Raw genomic sequence first — 22,786 nt, 5'->3', positions numbered from 1 at the left:
CTTCTTTTTATTAGTGACCCCACTGCTGTGGCCACCAAATAACACAGTTTTCCGAGCCTCCACCTCCCCTACAAGTGTTTCAATCTCAGTATCTGAGAAATTACGTTTTTTTCCTCTTTTCTCACCTGTCGCCATTATTAAAATTAGGCTAACAGAAATGCACGTTTTCACTTTCTTGGATTAATTAATTGGCGGGTCGCATGCCAGTTTTCCAGGTATATATGGGATTCCACTCTCATTTACATGCTGATCAGCAATCATGAGGTGATTTGCATTGACTATTTATGGTTAAAAATGGGCGTGTACAGGGCGGGATATGAGGCTGGTTCACGTACGCACATCTGCGGGTGATCTGTGATTTATAAAGGGAACATTGCTTACAGGTGTGCGTACGCACGGTTTTATAAATCGGAATATTTTTTGGCGTACGCCATTTTTGGCTTTTGGGCGCACGTAAACTTTTAGTAAAGATCCTACGCATAGTTTTATAAATGAGACCCCAGGAATGTGGATGGCTCTGAGCGAGAGGAATTCATCCTGGGCCCACACAAGGATCTGGTACGCTATTTGTATAAATGGCGTGAGTGCAGACCTCCTTAGTGGTTGATGTAAGAGACCACCGCTGTGTTGTCGGTGCGCACCAACACATGGTGACCTCTTAGGTCTGGGAGAAAATAACGAAGTGCATGAAGCACGGCCAGCATCTCCAGGCAGTTGATGTGCCATGTCAGATGGCGACCACTCCACAGACCGCGGGCAGGGTGTCCACTCATGACCGCACACCAGCCGGTGAGGTACGCGTCTGTCGCTAGCATCCCACGGCGACAAGGAGCTCCCAGCACCGGGCCCTGAGACAAGAACCAAGGCTTCCTCCACATATCCAAGGCACGTAGGCAGCGCCGCGTGACCTTTAGCATGCGAAGTGGGTTTCCCTTCAGGGAGAACCCCTTGGTCTCGAGCCACCACTATAGGGGTCTCATGTACAGCAGGCCAATAGTATTCACGTTGGACGCAGCTGCCATCAGACCCAGCAATCTCTGTGACTGCTTGACAGTGAGTGACCGGCCTTCTCTCACTCTCGCGACTGCAGTGAGGATCGACTCGATCCGAGCAGGTGACATGCGTGCCTGCATCGTGGTCGAATCCCACACCATGCCCAGATAAGTGGTTCTCTGAACTGGAGAAAGCACACTTTTCTTGCCGTTAAGTCTTAACCCCAGCTCTTTCATGTGAGCGAGAACGACATCTCGGTGCAGAACCGTCATCTGCCCAGATTGAGCTGATATCAACCAATCGTCAATGTGGTTGAGTCGTGAAAGTGTGGGGTGAGAGTGCAAGGCCAGAGGAAGATCCGTATTGGTAGGCTTTTGCCCCCAAAAGCAAACCTCAGGAACTTCCGATGAAGAAGGACGGAGATAAGTGCATCTTTTCATAGATCGTGACACACCAGTCCTTGGACTTGGCCTGTGCAGGCGTGCTAAACTTCAGTCCCCTGACTGAGAGGTTAAAAAAGCACAGATCTAAAAAAGGACACAACACCTCATCCTTCCTTGGAACAGTGAAGTACCGGCTGTAGGACCGGACTCTGCAACCCAAGGAGGGACCACATCGATGGTCTCCGTCCTCAGAGAGAGTCTACTTCTGTTCCATTACCAGAGCCTGCTTGGGGCCCACCAGAACTGGATTCTGTGGCCTCTCACTACAGTGTGCAGGACCCACTGAGACAGCCAAGCTAGCTGCTCTGGAAACCTCCCAGGAGGTCACGAGCCTTTTAGCACCGCTACGTTTCCAGGCAGTAACTGAGAGAGAATCGTAGTTGATGTATTATTAGTTCAATTATTAAATTCCATATACTCCAGATTGTCTGTCTAAGTTGCTCATGTTACGAAGTCAATGAAATGCCGATCTTAGCTACAAAGCTCATCTGTTACTTTTAAGTAATATAAATTTTATAAGGACAGGAGAATGGTTTCATGGCCAGAAACTATTCGTCCTGGAATTATAGGAAGTGATAGCGTTACTGAGAATTAATAAAAAAAATCTTACGGCCGTTTGCTGGACGAACCACAATTGATTTACATTAATTTCTAGTAAAAGATATCACAATAATTGATATTAATATTTCAATATTCTATTCTTCATGAGTAAATTACAGTGCCTTGTCCTCAGAGGGAGAGCGGTACACACGTGTTCTCACATAAGAAATTACATCCCTAGAGCCCCTGCACATCTAACTTCACATAGTCAGATAAATTTTAATATATAGTAGTCAACAACCAGACGAGTCAACACTGTCTGGTGTAGAAAAAAAAGAAAACTCACATAAAGATGAAACAATGTAATACACGCGTTGCCTCGGCAGCGTACATGTTCTATTTATATATATATATATATATATATATATATATATATATATATATACTGAGTAGCATATATATATATATATATATATATATATATATATGCTACTCAGTCACACAGACAGCATCAATCTCCTCAGAAAAGATGAATGCTGCAGCGAGCTCTGCCTCCGAGGACGAAGAAACCACAGCATGCACGGATACACTCCTCATAGTGTGCCCAACGAGAGAGCATGGAGCAGCAGCAGCGAGCTGTCTCAGAGGGCGAAAAACCACAGCGCTGGTTTCCAAGCCTCGCTGGTTTTCCAAGCCTCGAGAACGAGCTCTAGATCTAGTAAACACGGGTGGAGATAGGACGAGCCGTCTCCAACCCGTTCACCAGATCATGTGCGATTCCCGCCATCGCGGTCGCCGCCGTGCATCAGCCCCAGCGCGACCGCAACTGCAAGATCGCATGCACGGACACACTCCTCGGAGCGTGCCCGGCGAGAGCCGAGCGCTTAACAGCGAGAAAAGCACAATCAGCCCCCCGAGCAGGCGCGGAGTTTGCGGGGGGGCAGGGGGAGCATTGCCCCCCCTGGTGGCTGAAACGGGAAATTAACTGAAGTAGTTCAGCCCAGTGACACGAGATAGGCATGCAAGTGGAGATGTGTGAAATCAGTGAAAAGTCACTACTCTGCGATTATGGAGTGTTTGAGAGAAATTAGTGAAGAGGGAGAGAAGTGGTCATGTGTAGAGAATTGTGTGACTGTTCATTTTTCCCTCTTAAAATGTTTTATATGTTTCATGAAGTAGGCTACAACAAAATGCGAAATAACTTGTTTTTAATCACTCTCATTGCCACAATGTGTTTCAAAAGTGGAGAGTATTGTGTGACTGTTCATTTTTCCCCTCTCAAAATGTTTTAAATGTTTCATGAATTACAACAAAATGCGAAATAACTTGTTTTTTAATCACTCTCATTGCCACAGTGTGTTTTGAAAAAAGGAAAGAAAAATGTTAAAAATATTTTCGTTTTGGTTGAAGATAATATTTTAACAGTGCAAAAGTGGTCCACATTTCATTGATTAATTGTGTTCGAACGAAGATGCGATGCGAAGTCAAGTGGCTGCTTATGCGAAGTAGCCTACCTGTTTACAAATATGATTGTATTGTTGTAGTGTTTTTTTTGGGTTAAAAATAAATATGTGTTTATTTAGCATGTTTGTTTTGTCCATATGTGCTAGTGCTGAGTTCCCCAATTGATAGGCCATGCAAGTCCCAGCTGCTACAATGATTTTTTTTTTTGCCCCCCCTGGCTCGAATGTCAAACTCCGCCTATGCCCCCGAGAGCCGACTGCGCGAGCTCCACTCCTCATTAATGCTGCTTATTATAATATAGGCATAATATGCGTGTGTAACTGGTGCTTGTGTGACTGGTGCTTGAACAACTGGCGAGCTCATCTACGCTTTTCCATATCAATCTCCTCTGAGAAAGACAGGCAGTGCGTCGCGCCCTCTCATCGGGGAGAAAGTACCGCAAACGCGGGCTTCCGAACCCCCGAGAGCGGGCGCCGGATCTGGTTGTTAAGAAAGAAGATAGGGACTTGAAAAGACCCGTCTTACATTCCTTCCAGCAGATCCGAAAGCGAATCCCGCGAGCACAACCACCGCTCCGTTTTTTTTCTCGACAAAAGCGGGGCTGGCACCGCGAGGAATGCCAGTGAAAGCTCTCTCCTCAAAGAGAGCCTTCTGAGAGTGAAGCAAAGGCTCGCATCGCAGCAGTCAACTCCCTCGAGAGCTGACACTGCGCGCTTCACTCTCAAGCAGACAACACACGAGCTGCGTGTGTCCCTACCTTTTTTTTTTTTTTTTTGGCAGGGAAAACACACAGCCTGAACGCTGTCTGTTCTCGCCCAAAACTTCTCTTGATTGAAGCTTTGACAATGGAGTTTATCAGTGGACAAACGACACTAAATAAGACTCACAAACAGATAGTGACTGACACACACACACACAGAGCGCTTGCTGAAGACACAAGGCTGACTACCGGCTTTGCCTCTCATGCTTTATGCTTCCTGGTCTCTGACGTCACCCGCCTATGACGTCTCGCCCTTCCTTTGGACTGATTATACACATTATTCAGAGACGTCACGCTGGACGCGTTCCCCAAACGTCCTCGACGCAGCTCGAGTTCCTGAAGAGGAACAGTAGTCTGTTACTTTGGGAAAATATTGTATACAACCACAAATTAAACAGCAGCATGGATTAAAACTAAAACACTAATCAGCCCAAAATTGAACTCTATTATGACTGTTATTTTTAAGAAAGCTGGCACACAGTTCTTGATTTGTACTCATGTCATAGGCTATGAGCTTCTGGTCGGGTCCAGGGTCCCCCCCACCCTCTCAGCTGTTTGGATTGGCACAGACGCCTGGACTCTGGGCACAGACCGGCATTGCAAGAACCCCAGGTCTGAGCCGGGGTGGTGGTGAAGGGGTTCGGAAGGGAGGGGGGCCCTAGTTCTTGACGTTATAAATGGTGCTCTGTTTGAGGTCAAGTGGAGGCCCCATTTTGGGACATTCTGGACACAAACTGGGTGGATACCCAGCCAGACTACCCATGTGTGTGTGTGTGTGTGTGTGTGTGTGTCTGTGGGTAGGTGGAGGGGGTGTATATGGATATATTGTATATGCATGCATGGTGTCTGAAAGAGGGACTGTCCCAGGCATATCAAGCTGTTTAAGAGTACCTTTAAAAGTGTAGCATGCAGGTGCTAAAGATTGGAGATCAGATCTCCCACACAGATTTTTGAGATCAATGTATAGGCCTCTTTATATGCCTATTTCAGCCCTGAGGCTATGCTCCGCTGCTATTTTAATTAACCTAGAGTTGATGTTGAGAACTTCCAGTTTCAATGTCAACCTACAAGTGTTGTTTTCTGTTCCATTCTGTTTGTTAAACACGGAATAAATATTACTAGTATTGCTGATGTGATTCACTTTTTTGTTGCTCTCATTTCGGCCTGTTAAAGGGTTAGTTCACACAAACTTTGAAAACATTTACTGTACTCAGAACTGCATACTACTGTACTCTTACTATTCCTGCCAGAGAAAGATATGGTACAAATAGTAAGAGTAGTATACTAGTTTGTGGTTATGAATTCAGCATCTGTCATTATTTAATCACCAAACCCACATGTATTTACTTGAAATACAAAAATAAGTGTGCTTAATCATTGTGCACTTGTACTGTACTTCAGATTTTAAGTACAGTAAAAAAAAAAAAAAACTACTTGCAGGTAACAATTTTAATGATTGAAAAGGCACTTAAGTGCACTTTCATGACTGTTTCTTAACACTCTTAAGTACATTTGTAAAAAGCGGCTTTTATAATGTCAAATGAAAAGTTTTATTTTAAAGTAATTTTTTAAAGAATGTTTTAATAATCTTTTGTCAGGATTTAAAGAAGTACGTTTTTTTTGTGTAGACTAACATACTATAGCACATGTACTTGAGTTATCGTTTTAACGGTAATGTGTTGACATTACATTTAAAGTAAAAAAAAAAAACACTGTATAATGCACTTAATTGCAAATCCCTCCCTAACATTTTTGTCTCATTTTTATTTGTTGACAAAAATGTCAATAAATTTGCGTCGTAGTTTTTGTCATTTAAAAAGAGTTTTAGTTCGTTATCGTCTGTGAAAAAAATATTATGACGAAAATTATTCGTCAACGAAATTAACACTGGCTTGTATGATATATTCCAAATCCAAAGCCATAAAATAGCTTTTTTTTGAGGAAAGAAATTTCCACAAAAGAAGGACATTTCTGGGTTATCTGTAGTCCTACCCTTTAGTAGTCCTACCTGTCATGAGTCAGTGATGGGGGGTGAAGTCCAGTGAAGGTTCACACAGCATGTTCTTTCAGCTGTTACGTTGGTTTTTCCAGCTACAGGTCGAGTGAGGAGTACGTGTATGTCCGGGGCCGCGGGAGAGGCCGATATGTATGTGAAGAGTGTGGAATACGCTGTAAGAAACCCAGCATGCTGCGCAAACACATACGGCTGCACACGGACGCTCGGCCCTACGTCTGCCAGCACTGCAACATCGCCTTCAAAACCAAAGGTACTGAATGCTGCACAGCCGAGGAAAGGAGATCTGTGGCTTTTAGTCCATATCTGCCAGCATTCAATTTCAATTCAAAGTCAATACAAACTATATGTTAGTTCACAACTAAAAGACAAAATTACTTTTAGCAAACAAATATGATTTACAATTACCCCCCAGACACCAAGGAGGCAAATGTAACAGTCTTTGTCCTTATTAGTGAAAATATATCAATTGTATTATAAATTGGTGAACCTGCACTCGTCTCTTGTTTCAAAAGATGACTAGTGTATTTCAAGCAGTCTGTGAGTCATGAAGGACAATGTAAAGAATTTTACAATCGCCCCCAGTCTCCCTAGTAATGAAGTCAAAATACTGCACATGATATACGTACGTTTCATATTTTCTTTTGTGTTCCCATGTTGAAACTGCTTTCCTCAGGGAATCTGACTAAACACATGAAGTCAAAGGCTCATGGGAAGAGGTGTCCAGAGGGAACTGCTCCAGGACCAGTGCAGGGTGAGCTTGAGACAGATGAAGGAGGTGAGGGGGAAAAGCATTTCGAGGAACTTTCGACTCAGAAAAAGGCTAAAAATGTATTTAAAATAAAATGTATATAAAATGATACGTACTGTATATAGACCTTGTATTTTGCAGTATGTGTGTGTGTGTGGTTATAGTTTTTTATTTGTTAAAAGTACAGTAAAATAAAATACAAATTCTGAATTCTACAAATATAACTACAATTTAAAGTAACTGTTTTCTGGATATTCTCAAATGTCACATGATCCTACAGAAACCATTGTACAGTAGTATACTGATTTTTTATGTATTTTTTTTTTATAGAAGATTTGCTGTAATTTATAGAGAGTAAAATCCACATTTGTTTGAAATATAAATTGTTTGTCAAATTATAAATGATGACACTTTTGATCAATTTAGTGTATCATAAATTTTATAAATGTAAAATTAATATTATATCACAAGGAAACATTAAACGATAATGGATACAATGTACATGATTTCAGACACATTCTGTCTGAACGGTCAGTAACTCAGTATTAACTTCTTTTCATAATTCTGTTAATTGAAAGCAGTAAAACTGTGACTGTCAGTCTTACTTAAAAAAAAAAATATGATACCTACATAATATAATGACTCGGATTAACTGCAAATAATTGCATATAACAGTATTTGTGGATGCAGTGGACTGCTGTGGCATATCGATTGTTTCATATGGTCAGGGGGCATGTATTTTAGTATAATTATCTGTGCCTAATGAATGCTGATAGGAAGTCTGTCTTGTGCTGTAGGGGACAGTGAGAAGCATTTCCTGGAGAAGGAGCCGATAGAGGAGCATCAGTTCTCAGACGCAGAGGACACAGATGTGGACGAGCCTGATGATAATGACGAAGCTTCGTGCTCCTCCTCGTCATCTAAGACACTGTCTCTCTCCAGAGACACTCCTGGCTCCTGTGACGTCTCAGGCCTGTCAAACCCAGGCTGGGAACAGCATCCCAAAGCGCCTGTCAGCATGAGCCCCGGGAAACCGAGCCACTTTGGAGAAGCCTCCTCTCCTAAGACCACCAATTCTATCGTAACCCTTCCACACCTTGAAGCCGCTGTAGGGAAGTGCTCGTCCCCCATCCACAGCATGTCTCCTGGCCTGCAAATGTCCCCATCTTTACCACAGTCTCCTGGGCGAGACTTGTCACCTCTACGCTGTCCCTCTCCATCGTCCTGTCTGTCCTCTTTGTCTCCTTCAAACCACCCAGCCTCATCGTTCCCAGAGAGACGTGTGTCCCCCATTCAACCTCCGTCTCCCAGTTGTCCACTTGCATTGACCGTCGGGGCCAGTGTGACTATTCAGTACCAAGCTGAAAGATCCAGAGACTCAATGAAAGCGTCTCCCAGCAGACCAGACCTCAAGACCAAACCGGTAAGTGTCTGACAGGACTTTTCTGTTCTCTGGCTTATTTAAGGTCTCTGCGCCAAGGAACCATAATGAAACACTGTTAAAAGACAGAATGAGACATGTATGTGTTTAACCTGCACACCTTGTCATTTATTAAAAGTGCATTTTTATATTGGTCTAATCTGAAGTAGAGGTTTCCAGTTTAAACCTGTTTTGTTCAGTTTGTCTAAAAGCAAATAACACTCCCCAGAGAAAAAATAACATAAAATCAAAATAAACAGCTTTGTTTAAATGGTATTTTTGCTTGACGCCAGAGTGTTGATGTGCAAAACACAAATGGTTTGATTATTATTATTATTATTCCTTTAGTACATCATATTTTAGCAGGAAATGGGATGCATATTTTAAGAAGAAATTACAATAAGCATTAAGGTGTTTTTAAATTGCCTTATTTAAAGTTATTACACTAAATGTTGTTTAACAAAACATTTTTAGTTTTATCTGAAGTGAAAATTCTACTTTCATATTATAGCATATTATAAAATTATTATTTAAAAAAAAAATTATTGACTTACATTAAGGAATATTTTGGCTGAAGTCTAAAGAAAATATATTGATAAATTGTCCTTATAATAAACGATCCTTTGCTTTGATTTAATATTTTTTTATTATTAAATAAAAATATTTTAAAATAAAATAGATATTAAATCAAAATGGAAAAGCAATAGCTACATAAAAATATGAACCAAACCATAAATGTAATATGGAAAAAACCCTGTTGAATTTAGTTTACAAATTGTATTTATATATATATATATATATATATATATATATATATATATATATATATATATATATATATATATATATAACCAGTATTATTTATTTTGTTTTATTATTATTATTATTTATTTTCCTTTTTTTAATATATTTTTAATTAGATCTTTTAGTACCTGTAATTAATTTTATTTCCGTTTTAGTTATAGTATTTTTTTGTAACTAAACATAAACATATTTATTTAATTGCTCTGCTAAGGCAACATTACTCTTCTTTATGTTTTTCATCTAAAATCACCTAACATTTTTACTTCATTTCAAAAAACAAAAATGATTTTAATAATGATTCTATAGTTTTAGTTAGCAGTAACAACAGAGCTTTATACCGCGTGATACAAGAGACTTTTTTGATGTCAAAAAGATCAGATCATTATTTTGAGAAACATGCCACAGAATTTTGGGCATTTACATATTTACAGTAGTTTCTTAGTTACCCCTTACCATCTCTTTTAACAACCATGTTAGTCAGTAGTGAGTAAACTGTGGGTTTCTAGTCTTGATAGCTAAATATGTAGATGCTTCTTTCTTTATGTAAGTTTGTTTAAGTCCACTTATAGAAAGATGGTTTTTATTAGCGCACAAAATGTAATTAGTCTGAAAACAAGACAGACAAATATATCCAAGCTAAACATCCAAAACAAATACCCTGGGTCCAAAAGCACACTGTGTGTTATTTCAGTGTCACACCTTTATTAGAAATAGAAGCCAGACCACAGGTCTTTACATACAATTAAAGCCAAAACCTTAGATACTAACCCATGAAATGACGGCAGACACATCTGTTTATAATCTACTGTATGAAATACAGATTTGGGATGAACCAGGACTATCTTTAGCTGTAGCCGCAAAACAAGACTTACCACACAGTTTAGAAATAGTGTCCTTAGCCTAGAATAAAGATGACTGCAGTAGTGCTCACTCTACAATATACAAGTGGTGATTTCACTAAAGAAAAATGTCTTTCTGGCTCCTTCCGAAGGTGAAAACACACAGTCCTCAGAGACGGACCAGCGTGACACAGTCTTGGCCTCCGGCACACGGGCGTCTCTCCAGGAGCACACAGCCCAGGGAAGGCCAGCGCGTGTTAAGTCACCTGCCCCTGCACTCACAGCCCCAGGTGACGATTCCCAACCTCAGCCTCACCATCCCCATCGGCGGCATCCAGATGGTGCAGCCACGCTCCAATATACTAAGCCACAGCGTGGCCCAGATGACCGTCACCCTGCTGACCAAGGAGAAAGGTGAAGTTCCTCATCGCAGAAATCAGCTGATAGTGTTCACGGAGCCTGCGGTGGAGATGAGCTCGAAGAGCGACGCTTCCTCCGATGAAGGCAAAGAGCAGATCCGGAGAATGGTTTGGGCAGAGCTCGCATCAAAAAAGAGGGAGGTTCGCAGTGTTCCCTTGACCACCTGGAAGAGTATCTCTCAAAGAAACAACAGAAGGCATTCTCGGAGTCTGGAGAAAGCTCAGCCGGTGGACGCTTCCAGAACATCCATGGACGCTAAGTGCTGAAGGAAAAGTTTGGGCGAAAATGAAAATGTTGTCATTGTTTATGCACACACGTGTCATTACAGATCTGCACGTTAGGCACAATGTTCAGTTTTGCTCTTTCTGCAAAATAGCTTTTGGTTCTGCCAAACATGTTGCCCCCTGTAACGATATCAACCTTCATATTCATCCGGAAGAAGGAGGCGGGAACCGGCGGACAATCAAAAACATTTTAATAACAAAATAAACACAAAACAGCGCACCAGCCCCTCACGGACGACTGGTGCGCATAAAATAAAAACCAAAACACAACTAAAAGCCCAGGCCTGGTCCTCTCTCGTCCTTCACTGTCGTCGCTCCAGTTTTATATCCTTCCATCTCCTCCATGGGCCTCGAGACCGGTGGGTCGAACAGATGTAGTTCATCTCCAATCACTCCCCCGGCCTCGCTCCCATGTCCCTCGGCCCCGCCCCACTCGTCACATACCCCCATCGCCCCTCGCAGGCCGGGGGGTACTCCCGAGACTGCGCTCTACTCCCCCCCCCCTCCCTCCGGGGGGGCCGCTCCCGGGGACCTGCGGGAACCTGGGGGTAGGACAGGCGAGGCGAGAGAAAAGGAGATGGAAGGAGGAGCGACAGAGACGAGAGAGGGGAGAGAGGAAAAAAAAAAAAAAAAATTCCGGTTCCCAGACGCACCGCTGCTCGGCCCTCCACCAGCTGGGTGATCTCCTCCGCGGTGCCTGGCGGTGGCACTGGACGGCCCTCGGCGGACGGCACGACACTCCTCCGCCGCCCGGTGGACGGCGACGGCTACTCCGGTTTTGGGCAGCCGGCAGGAGTCCCCCGTTCCCTGCTCCTCCCCGTTCCGGCGGATGGCAGCAGGCTCCGGCCACCTGGCGAACGGCGCCGACTCCTCCGCTCCCTCACGGACGGCAGCCGTCTCTCCACATCGTGGGCGGCCGGTAGCGAGCTCGCCCGTCCCCGGCAACTCGCTCCAGTCCACCGCCTCGAGCGTCCATGGCGGCACACTCCTCGCCAGCTCGATGGCACCGCGGATTCACCACAGCGGCGAGGGATCTTCAGCAGCGCGTCCCTCCTTCTCCCGGGCTTCGGCACCACTGTAACGATATAACCTTCATATTCTTCCGGAAGAATGAGGCGGGAACCGGCGGACAATCAAAAACATTTTAATAACAAAATAAACACAAAACAGCGCACCAGCCCCTCACGGACGACTGGTGCGCATAAAATAAAAACCAAAACACAACTAAAAGCCCAGGCCTGGTCCTCTCTCGTCCTTCACTGTCGTCGCTCCAGTTTTATATCCTTCCATCTCCTCCATGGGCCTCGAGACCGGTGGGACGAACAGGTGTAGTTCATCTCCAATCACTCCCCCGGCCTCGCTCCCATGTCCCTCGGCCCCGCCCCACTCGTCACACCCCCAAATTCAGGATAATGGGGCAACAACTGCCCCTGCACAAATAAACGAAATATATATTGGCTGTAGTGTGAAAATTAACTAAAAGCACTGACTGAGCATCATAACCAATCACACATTTCTATTGAGCTTATGGGTGCAGCGGCCAATCAGAGTTTCGATTAGTCACCGCTGAAAACAACTGAATTATGCCCTCTTGATAAATACTCGGATCGTAAACAATAAAGTGCAGATGCAGTACTAGGAGTTTTGATTTTATCATGTGTAAACAGCAATAAACTAATTCATAAATGGTTCTTAATGCATGTGTGGCCAGAATACGGCATGCTATTTCTTCAAACATTTGACATAAAAGACAAAACAAATTAATAAGTTAATATGAAAAAGTGTTATTACTAAGTTAAAATGCCCAGGGAAATCTTTTATTGCCCCTTACTTGAAAAGTCTGTTCTGACCCTGTTGTCCAACATGTGAGACATTTCATCGCACTATATTTGAAGATGCTTTAATGATATTTGAGAGCTGCATCGGAAGGGAAGATTTCCACTGAATAACGACTTCAAGGGGTCATGAATCAGGAAAACTAATTTTGACATATAAGAGGTCATTAAAACTTCCTATCCTGTAAGTTTCAGAACTCAAAACCTCAATGTGAGTCCAAAATCAGCTTTTATTTATTAAGCTGCCAAAACAACTCTGTCAGGGTTTTTATGACGTAATTGACATGAAAACATCAGCACAGTTCAACGCAAACTTCTAAGATCTCTGATTCTTTGGTCCACCCACAAGCAGGAGAAATAATAAAACAGGAATATAGTTTTTACTGAAAGATATGAACCCAACAGTAATGACACAAAATGTAAATGTGTTAATAGACTAAATTAAGACTTGTCCTGGCTGGCATTTCTTAATTTTTCTAAAATGTCTGGGTTTTGGCTTTGTTTTTGCATTGACGTGCTCTCTACAGTCTCTGAAAGAAAAGGTACAAACACTGTCATTGACACAGTGCTCCATTTATACTAATATGTACACTCTAGGGACAAACGTATACCTGGCTTTAAGGAATTAAAATGCACTTTTGGGTCCCAGCGACAGCTTTTGTACCTTTTTTCTGAGGGTGTGAGTGACTGAATGGTCAACTTCACACTGTTCCTGTTGACAGCATGAAAATTGTCTGTTATTCAATTAGAAAGCACAGAAAACAAGAAAAACACAGTTAATTAATACTCGCTAGAGCTGTCAATCACTTCAGTTCTGCACTGTAACCAAAACTCCCGTCATTATCAATGTCTGTGTACACTACGCAGTGAATCTGCTGTTTACTTCCTGTTTTGACTGTGTTAGTTATGATGAGAGCGTGCAGAAGCTAAGATCATTGCATCGGTGTGCTCAACAGACATGACTGTGATCAGCTGTGATGCCAGCTGTAGATCTAACGCTACAATCAACACTTTCCACCGTGAGCTAACCATAGCAGCTGGGATAGTCAAAATCTACAGTAGTATAGATTTTGAAATGAGTTTCAGTGGGTGTTTACAATGAGACACAAACCTTCAGATAGTGTTTCAATCATAGGGTTAAAATCGAGGAAGAAATATAGCCTTTTATTTCTAAATTATGTCTAACATTATAAGCGCATCTCAGGAAGCATAAAATATTGAAAGAAATGCAGTTTGTGACCATTGCATGGTTCTAGGACAGATTTGAAATAGAGGACAGGAGCTGTATTTATTTCGACTAACATGCTGTTTTCGATGTGAGGGTGAGTAAATGAAGGCACAACTTTCACTGTTTCACTAACTATCTTAGTATGGGTCAGATTTTAGGTACCAGAGAAAATGTCTGGGACCATGATTCAATCATTAGACTAAGGTTTGCTGAATAATTTTTGGTCTGTGTAGATGCATAATTTTCCTGATCTATGTATATTTTCATGCACATCTGTGTGTATGTGTTGTAAACTGAATACATTTTATAACATCTATTTAATATATATATATATATATATATATATATATATATATATGGTAGTAGGTGCCAATTACACTATGTCCAACTCTCACTTTCATATATTATTATGTTACAGCATGGAACAATTTAACTCATCATGATGAAAATATATCTATATCCTACTGTAAATCTGAATAGAAACCCCACTGTACAAATCTATGTTTTTATATGCATTTATACTATATTCTATGGCATTGCAGCATAGTTTTTCTTTGTTATATGTGATGGTCAGTAGAATGTTGTTGGCCAGTATTTGAAACACTCGTGTTTTTCCAGAAAGTCGTCTAGAATGAGGTCAAACCCAGAAGATGAGCTCTGGTTGATGGTTGAGTTGTTCTCGTGGTGTTGATTATTTGGATGTGGGGAGATGTCAGTATGGTGTTCCTCTCGTTGTGATGTATTCAGATAGACAGAGATCTCCTGTGTAATCTTCAGACAGGACAAAGTATTATCAGAAATATAAGAGTAATGTGACTTTACATTAAAAGATGGTTTCAAGAGACTGTTGTTGCTTTAGCTATGTTTATTTTAATCGATAAACTATTCACAAAATGCTCCTGTGTTCTGTCATACTTGATTATATTCAAATACATTAGTAATGTATGGATCTTCATGTTTCTAATAGCATTTATGATTACAAATGTTTGTGCAACTTTTTAACTGGACCATGTTTAGCTTTGATAATGTGATATGTAATTTAAAATACATTTTTCTGATGAAGACTACAGTGATTTTCTATCGTTTCAGATCTGGAGCACCTCGGTAAAGTCAGGGAAAGGCTTTGGTGATTAAAGGAGAGGACATCTGTTCTTGTTAAACATCATCTTCCAGCAGAGGCTAACGAGGTCACGATAACCAGCAAAACTGTCCTCTTAACATCGTACTTGTGTTATTTTTGACTCCACCTGAAGATGGTGTTATGTACAGTATGATTTTAGGAACCATATCGCCCTCTACTGGCACGTGACCATAGCTCTAAATATGACTCCCTGGTTGTTTATGGGGATAATCGGTAATTGTAAGTTTTTAAAACCTTTTTTTTTCGAAATCACTTTAGTTTTACCTCTAATAAGTCTTATATAAACTACGTTTTTGTTACAGCAGATGCATAACACGTGAACACAATAAAGTCACACTGAACTGTGTTTGCAGTATTATTATTATTTATTACATTTTATTTTTACGGTGTTTTAATTCATTTATTGACAAAAAAAATGCTGGAAGAGGTTTCAGGTTGACGGCATGCGTCATTATTGACAAAGCTTCCCGATATTTATATCAGATCATCAGGCCTTTTACTTCATTAATGACTAAATACTTTTAAACTGTTTTCACTGATATAAAAAAAAAAGAAGAAGAAAGAAAATTCATTTTTAAAAGGTACTGTGAATGCTGATGTAATGAATGCAGCGTCTACTCTCAGTTTGTCACTAGATGTCGCTGTAAACACACTAAAATGGACAAGTTACAGGGAAATATATACAGTATATGCTCGTTCGCGCGCGCGCTTGGCTGTATAATGTAAACATATTGGGCTACATTCCACCATTTAGGTTTATGTTTGTGCAACATTCTGTCAAAGTACAATTGCATGCACATTTAAGAGCACTTTAACTAGACTGATCATTTAAGTACATTAATTATTATTTTCTTAACAAGGATATATATATATCTTACATAATTTAAGTAAATCTCTCTCTAAATAATAAATAAAATAAAACCATAAACTCAACACTCAATGCATTCGCTTTGACACACAGGCCCAGATCTCAGACCAACACTGAACCAACGCTGAATCAGTGTTAATGCATCAACCAAATTATCATTGCATCAATGTTGAAGTTTAACATTATTAATTTTTTTTTTGTCAGGGTTGCACCCTCAAATAATGATATTTCAATTATGAAAAATAGATCAAGGTCATCAATGGTCATAAAAATCTAAATTTCTTCAACTTAAACTAATCCACCTATTTAACATTGAATCTACATGGAAATATGATCAAACCCATCTTGATTTTTACTCTTTTCAATCAGAGAACCTGCAGGACTGCAGTTAATAGGGTTTGGAATCAAAAGGTGACTCAGAGTAAACAACATCCTTCAGTTTAAATGCAGATATTTATTTTTGCCCCCACACGATTTAAACAAACTATTTAAATGGGAAAATAGCATCACATTTAAGTAAAACAAGTTATTCTTTTATTTAAAACAAAACAAAAACAAACAAACAAATGTTGTAGTGCCCTCGATACATATAGGCCCTGATTCACAGACAGGGATGAGCTTTTAATAAAGGATTAGTAAAATTAGGATAATAATATATATATATATATTTTATTTTTTTTTTATTTTTTTATTTTTTTATTTTTTTTAAATAAAAATGTCTGAGGAAAAACACATTACTGGTGCGCATCTCAAGACAAAACAAAGACACTGACATATTTTAAGATCTGTCAGAGCACGCTATTTTCAGTTAAGACAGCTCAAACATGCATTTAGGCTTAAGCCTGGTCTGTGAAACCAGGAGACAGAGCTTAAAATACAACATTGGCACATAATATGATAAAATGGACAACAAAGTGACTTAATTACATGGAATAATTCATTCTGAATTTAAGCAAAGGCCAGGAGAAGATCCGGTCAAACTGACGATATATAACAAACACAAATGAGAAACACCAAAGTACAACAAACTGACACATTATCACATGTTGAGGACATGAAGCTACTTTTCTGATTCAAAAAGGATGTCATTACTCATTAAATGGACAGTCTGATGAACTCAATGATCCAAGCTGTTCAGGAGCACAACAAAGTCATTTTTGCACAGTCACAGCAAAGATGATCTCTGAGGACTCCTCTTTCTCAGCATTGTTGTAAGGTATCTAAAGAATAAAAACAAAGCAGACTTTCCTCACACAATCAGCTCATGAGCCGGTGTCTTCTTCACATCTTAGCTCACGCAGAGAACTGCATCTCGGCATGTGCTGTTAGTTTACAATGCATTTGGGAGCTCAACAGTGCATTTTACAATCTGTATTTTTCAATACACACAGTACTTGCATATTATTTTGAAACAGTTAATATAAAGCATGTTTCATGTGTGGGACAAATTGGATTATATAACATTACATTAACTTCTTATTTACTGAACGATTGTGTAAAATCACATTTGGGACAAACAACAAACATGCCCCAATATCTTGCATTTTAGGGGCATAACTGCATTTATGAAATAGTTGCATTGCATCATATCAAAGTCCTTTTCTAGTTTTTGATCATCACACACACACACACACACACACACACACACACACACACACACACACACACACACACACACACACACACACACACACACAATATATATATATATATATATGAAGAATTGGAAAACAGTTAAAGAAACCATTAATTACTACTACTACTACTACTATTACTTCCACTACTACTACTACCATCACCACTATTACTAATCATAATAATAATGTCCAGCTGGTTCATCTCACTGGTCACAGTTTTTTTGTTAATCCACACACATAGCTGGAAGATTTTTATTTATTTATTTGTATTTGTATTTGTTTGGTGCTAGGTGTCTGTATTGGCACATGTTTACTGATGCTTATTTAAAGTATGCAGGTTTTTTAATAAGACAGTGTGGGTTTATCAGTAAAGCACCCATATGCCTGAGTTCCAGACACAGATCCTCAAATGTTGTTTATGTTCTTAACTGAGATGCAGGTCATAGCTCACGCCAGAGGAATGCATAGGAAACGGAAATGGACGTGTGTTTGTCTATGTGTGTTTCCTATCATCTTGCTATCTTCATTGCCCTTCTTCGATATCTGCCAAAAACTGAATCATCTCTCGCAACATTCCAAGAAAGTGAATCCATTTTTCCTTGTTTGGAATTCCTCAAACATCTCTGTCACAGGGGCATAAAAAAATCAAAGCCATTCTAGCTGTTGATAACTTGTGATAAGGATGCATTTTGCAATTTTGATGTTGTGCTTACCTGATCAGGTTTCAAAACACCTTGAACAGTGTCATGTTTGATGGCAGAATGAAGTAGAATCATCAGATAAGCATCAATATTATAGAGGTTTAGTGATTTGACCAAAAGTATTACAATATGCTTGTCCTGCACTGTTACACCCAAACCACCACCTATTGCACAAGGAACGCTCTAGCAACCACATACAAAACCTTGTAAACCCTCCAAAATACCACATTTTGTCAAAATAAAAGATTAGGAAATTGGGCAAAGTCCTTTTTACACTTCTATAAAACGTGATTTGCAGAATAATCCCTTGTGAAAAAGTACACTAATTTAAAAAGTACTTATGGAAATAATATACTTCAAAAGAATATACTTAATTGTGTATTGCACTATTTTTAAACACTGTGTTGATGTAAATTGCAATTGATTGAAAATGTATTACAGTTGAATTATGGAGTTAATGCAGTTAGCTTAGACTTGAGTACATCTTTGTGTAATTTCATAATTACTTCAGTTGTCTATGATATATTGTTAAAGTTAGTTCTTATGCCATGATTTACTTGCCCTCAAGCCATAGGTGTAATGTAGCCTGGTAATACCATACTCTGCTACTTCACTTTGCTTTGTAGACAGAGTACAGAAGCGAAATGAAATTGAGCGGAAGTAGGAAGTCTGACGTAGTCAGGCTAGGTGTAATGATCTGTCAGAAGCATTTTGATCCATTTGCAGCACTTTATTGAATAAAGCAAGGTCAACAACAGGCAATGGTCAAACAACAGTGGAAGGAATGACAAGACAGAGGCAGAAACCATACCAGGCAGAAGGGAAAATGCTCAGAAATGTCAGCCGGGGCAAAATAAGACTTCTGTGAGTGTGAACGCTGGTTAAATAGGCCAGTGATGAGCAACACCTGTGCAGGTAATTAGTCCAGTACGGGTTATGGGAAATGGAGTCCAGGGTGAAAGTTAATACTCAGGTGAGGGTGCCCTCCGGTGTCCAGCGGAGAGAGCCACAGTGGTCTGATTCATGACAGTGCCCCTCCCTTGTGAGTGGATCCGGATGCAAGGGGCAGACCGACGCTTGAGACCGACGCTGCCTTTCCACAGGGTCGAGTTGCAGGTCGAGTTGGATAAGCTTGTTGAAACTCGAGGGTGAGTGTAAGATCCAGGATATCATGGGCGCTCACCCAGGACCTTTCCTCTGGGCCATATCCTTCCCAGTTGACCAGATTCTGGAGCACTCGTCCTCTGCGTCGGGAATCTAGAATCTCTCTGAACTGGTATGCTTCCTCGCCGTCCAACCTCCAACCTCGTACTGGTCCCTCTCTCCTCTGGGTCCACTGCTTCGCTTGAGCAAGGAGACCTGGAAAGTGGGCGAGATACGGTAATTTGCAGGTAAAGCCAAATGATATGAAATTGGAGTAATCTGCCTTAGGATTTTAAATGTACCCACGTACCTGGGACTTAACTTTTTGCTGGGTAGTCGCAGATCCCTGGTGTATAGCCAGACCCATTGTCCAAAAGTATATTCAGGCCCCTCCCTTCTCTGACGATTGGCTTGTTCCCTGGTTTGGCGCACTGCTTTTTGTAGGTGAAGTTGAGCTGCATTCCATGCATTCTCGCTTCTCCTTAAACAGTCTTGACAGCAGGGAATTCGGAGGGTTTTCCCGACCAGGGAAATAGAGGGGGCTGGAAGCCAAGGACACACTGGAAAGGGGTAAGGCTGGTTGATGGCAAGCGGAGCAAGCTTTGTGCATATTCTGCAAATAACAGGAACCGACCCCAGTCATTCTGATTCTGGTTGCAGTATGAGTGTAAGAACAGAGTAATGTCTTGGTTGAGTCTTTCAACTTGGCCGTTGGACTATGGATGGTAGTTGGAGGTGAGGCTGATGTTGATGTTGAGTTGCTGGCAGAAAGCTTTCCAGACTCGAGAGGTGAATTGTGGGCCTCAGTAGGAAACTATATCTTCAGGAAGGTCATGGATACGGAAGACCTGTTCCAACAGGACGTTGGTGGTTTCAAAGGCAGTAGGCAGTTTGTTCAGGGGAATGAGTCGACAGGCCTTGGAGAATCTGTTGATGACTGTGAGAGTTGTTATGTGATTTCTGGAGTTGGGGAGATAAGCAACAAAGTAAATTGCTCTATGAGACCATGGGCGTCGAGGAATGGGAAGGGGTTGTAATAAACCTGTGTGGTGTTGGTGAGAGGATTTTCATGTTACATATCGGGCATTGTTGAACAAATCTGATGGTATCCGGCAGTAAGGATAGCCACCAGAAGCGCTCGGACACCAGCTGGATTGAAGCTGTGATCCCGGGGTGCCTTGAACTGGAGGAATCGTGTACAAGATACAACACCGATTGTCAAAGATCAGTTGGCAAGTAAGTTCAGTCGTTGGGGCAGTTCGGCAGTGGTGGATCATTGTCCTGAGCTTCAGTTATCTCGAATGTACCATTGAACTGGTGCTAAAATCAAAGTTGGCGGGATAATGGTTTTATCAGTGCTTTTCAGAGTGAGTGAAAGGTTGTGCAATCGGGATAATGCATCCGCTTTACAGTTCTTGGACCCTGGTCGGTAGGTTACTTTAAAGTTGGAGTGTGAATAGAATAGTGACCATCGAGCTCACCTTGGGTTAAGACGTTTGGCCGAGCGAATATACTCCAGGTTGAGGTGATCAGTGAGTACCAGGAAAGGAATTTTAGCGATCTCTACCCAATGCCTCTATTCCTCAAAGGCTGCCTTCATTGCCAGCAATTCTTGTTCACCCATGTCATAGTTTCTTTCGGCTGCATTCAGTTTGCTTGAATCATAGGAACAGGGGAATAGCTTGGGAGGATTGCCCTGACATTGTGACAAGATTGCTCCGATCCCAGTGTTGGATCCATCAACCTCTACTGTGAATTTGAGATCGGGATCTGGAAAAAGAAGGATGGGTGCTGTGGTAAAGCAGTCCTTGAGCTGTTGGAAAGCGTTCTGAGCTGTTGGTGACCGGGGAAGTCGTGGCCTAATGGTTAGAGAGTTGGACTCACAATCGAAAGGCTGTGAGTTCGAGTCTTGGGCCGCCAGGAATTGTAGGTGGGGGGGAGTGCATGTACAGTGCTCTCTCCACCTTCAATACCACGACTTAGGTGCCCTTGAGCAAGGCATCGAACCCCCAACTACTCCCTGGGCACCGCAGCATAAATGGCTGCCCACTGCTCCGGGTGTGTGCTCACAGTGTGTGTGTGTGTGTTCACTGCTCTCTGTGTATGCACTTCGGATGGATTAAATGCAGAGCACAAATTCTGAGTATGGGTCACCATACTTGGCTGAATGTCACGTCACACTTGTCACTTGTCACACTTGTCTAGCTATTGTCTCCCTCCCCTGAGCAGTAAAGTAAATGGAGCCGCTATGATACTGAAGTTCCATATAAAGCGCCTGTAGAAATTGGCAAAGCACAGAAAATGATGCAATTCCTTTACAGTCTTTGGTTGTGGCTAGTTTAATACAGACTGAACTTTGTTATTGTCCATGGTGACCCCCTCAGCGCTGATGATGTAGCCCAGGAAGGACACTTGTTTCAGATGGAACTCACATTTCTCTCTCTTTGTATACAGCTGGTGATCCATTAGACATTGCAGGAATGCTCGAACTTGTTGAACGTGCGTTTCAAGGGAATCAGAGTAGATGAGTATGTCGTCAATGTAGACAATGACCTAGCGATTGAGCATATCACGGAACACTCTGTTGATGTAGGCTTGGAAGACAGACGGACAGTTGGAAAGCCAGAACATCATAACCAGGTATTCGTAGTGCCCGGATGTGGTTGAGAAGTCTGTCTTTCATTCATTTTCCTTCCAGATACGGATCAGATTGTATGCACTGTGGAGATCGAGCTTGGTGAAATACTAGGCAAAGCACAAGTGGCAGTCGATATAGAAATTTGACTGTGACATCATTCAGACTTCGGTAATCAAAGAAAAATGAGCTTTATTGGCATGACTTGTACAGTATTGCCAAAGCATCTCTCTCTCTCTCTCTCTCTCTCTCTCTCTCTCTCTCATTGACCAGCTTTGGTCAGGAAAGTCTAATGGAGCATGTGAGGTGTCAAAGTGCAGTGGAGCAGCACATAGCTGAGAGCTTTTTGAGGAATTCAGTTGCTTTGTGTTTGTCAGCGCACATTGGCACATTCCTCCAGCGAGCCACTGCGCTGAGTGGAAAAGGAAGTGGAAAAAGCCACATTGTTAGATTGTGCCTGAGACAGAAAAACACACACACACAACCCCCCCCCCCCCCCACACACACACACACACACACACAAAGAGAGAGAGAGAGAGAGAGAGAGACTCTGAGATGGAGTACGGGTGACCTGAGCAATCAGTAACTTATTAAGCACAATGCTAGGTCTCAGGTTAAATCGTTTTATAAAAGACATTCAACATAATTACTATCAGTCATATTGGCTCTTGGTTCATAAAATTCACATGTGTATTCTGCCACTTTTTTATCATCTGTCCATGATGTTTGATTTATAAACATTTATTTTAGTTACTGTTTTTGACCTCAGTGGGACAAAGAATCAGTGAGGTGCAATTGTTAGTGGACTGTGACATCACTCTAGCATTTCCTGTCCCCCTGCAGAGGCTTTTAAATGTTTAATATTA

At 41.4% G+C, this 22,786-nt stretch overlaps 1 protein-coding gene across 1 annotated transcript in view; it reads left to right on the top strand.

Annotated features, from left to right (window-relative positions):
- The window catches only part of LOC132104816 (transcription factor HIVEP3-like), a 30,863-nt gene extending 20,149 nt beyond the window's left edge, over positions 1-10,714 (top strand). Inside the window, exons 4-7 of the mRNA XM_059510348.1 lie at positions 6,292-6,467; positions 6,891-6,992; positions 7,763-8,388; positions 10,181-10,714. Of these exons, the coding sequence (XP_059366331.1) occupies positions 6,292-6,467; positions 6,891-6,992; positions 7,763-8,388; positions 10,181-10,714 (1,438 nt within the window). The remainder of the gene's footprint in view (positions 1-6,291; positions 6,468-6,890; positions 6,993-7,762; positions 8,389-10,180) is intronic.
- The last annotated feature ends 12,072 nt before the right edge of the window (positions 10,715-22,786 follow it).

This window comes from Carassius carassius, chromosome 25 (genome assembly GCF_963082965.1).
Source record: "Carassius carassius chromosome 25, fCarCar2.1, whole genome shotgun sequence".
Lineage (NCBI taxonomy): Eukaryota > Metazoa > Chordata > Actinopteri > Cypriniformes > Cyprinidae > Carassius > Carassius carassius.
Note: the sequence above shows the minus strand (reverse complement) of the source record. Positions and strands in the feature narration are given on the sequence as shown.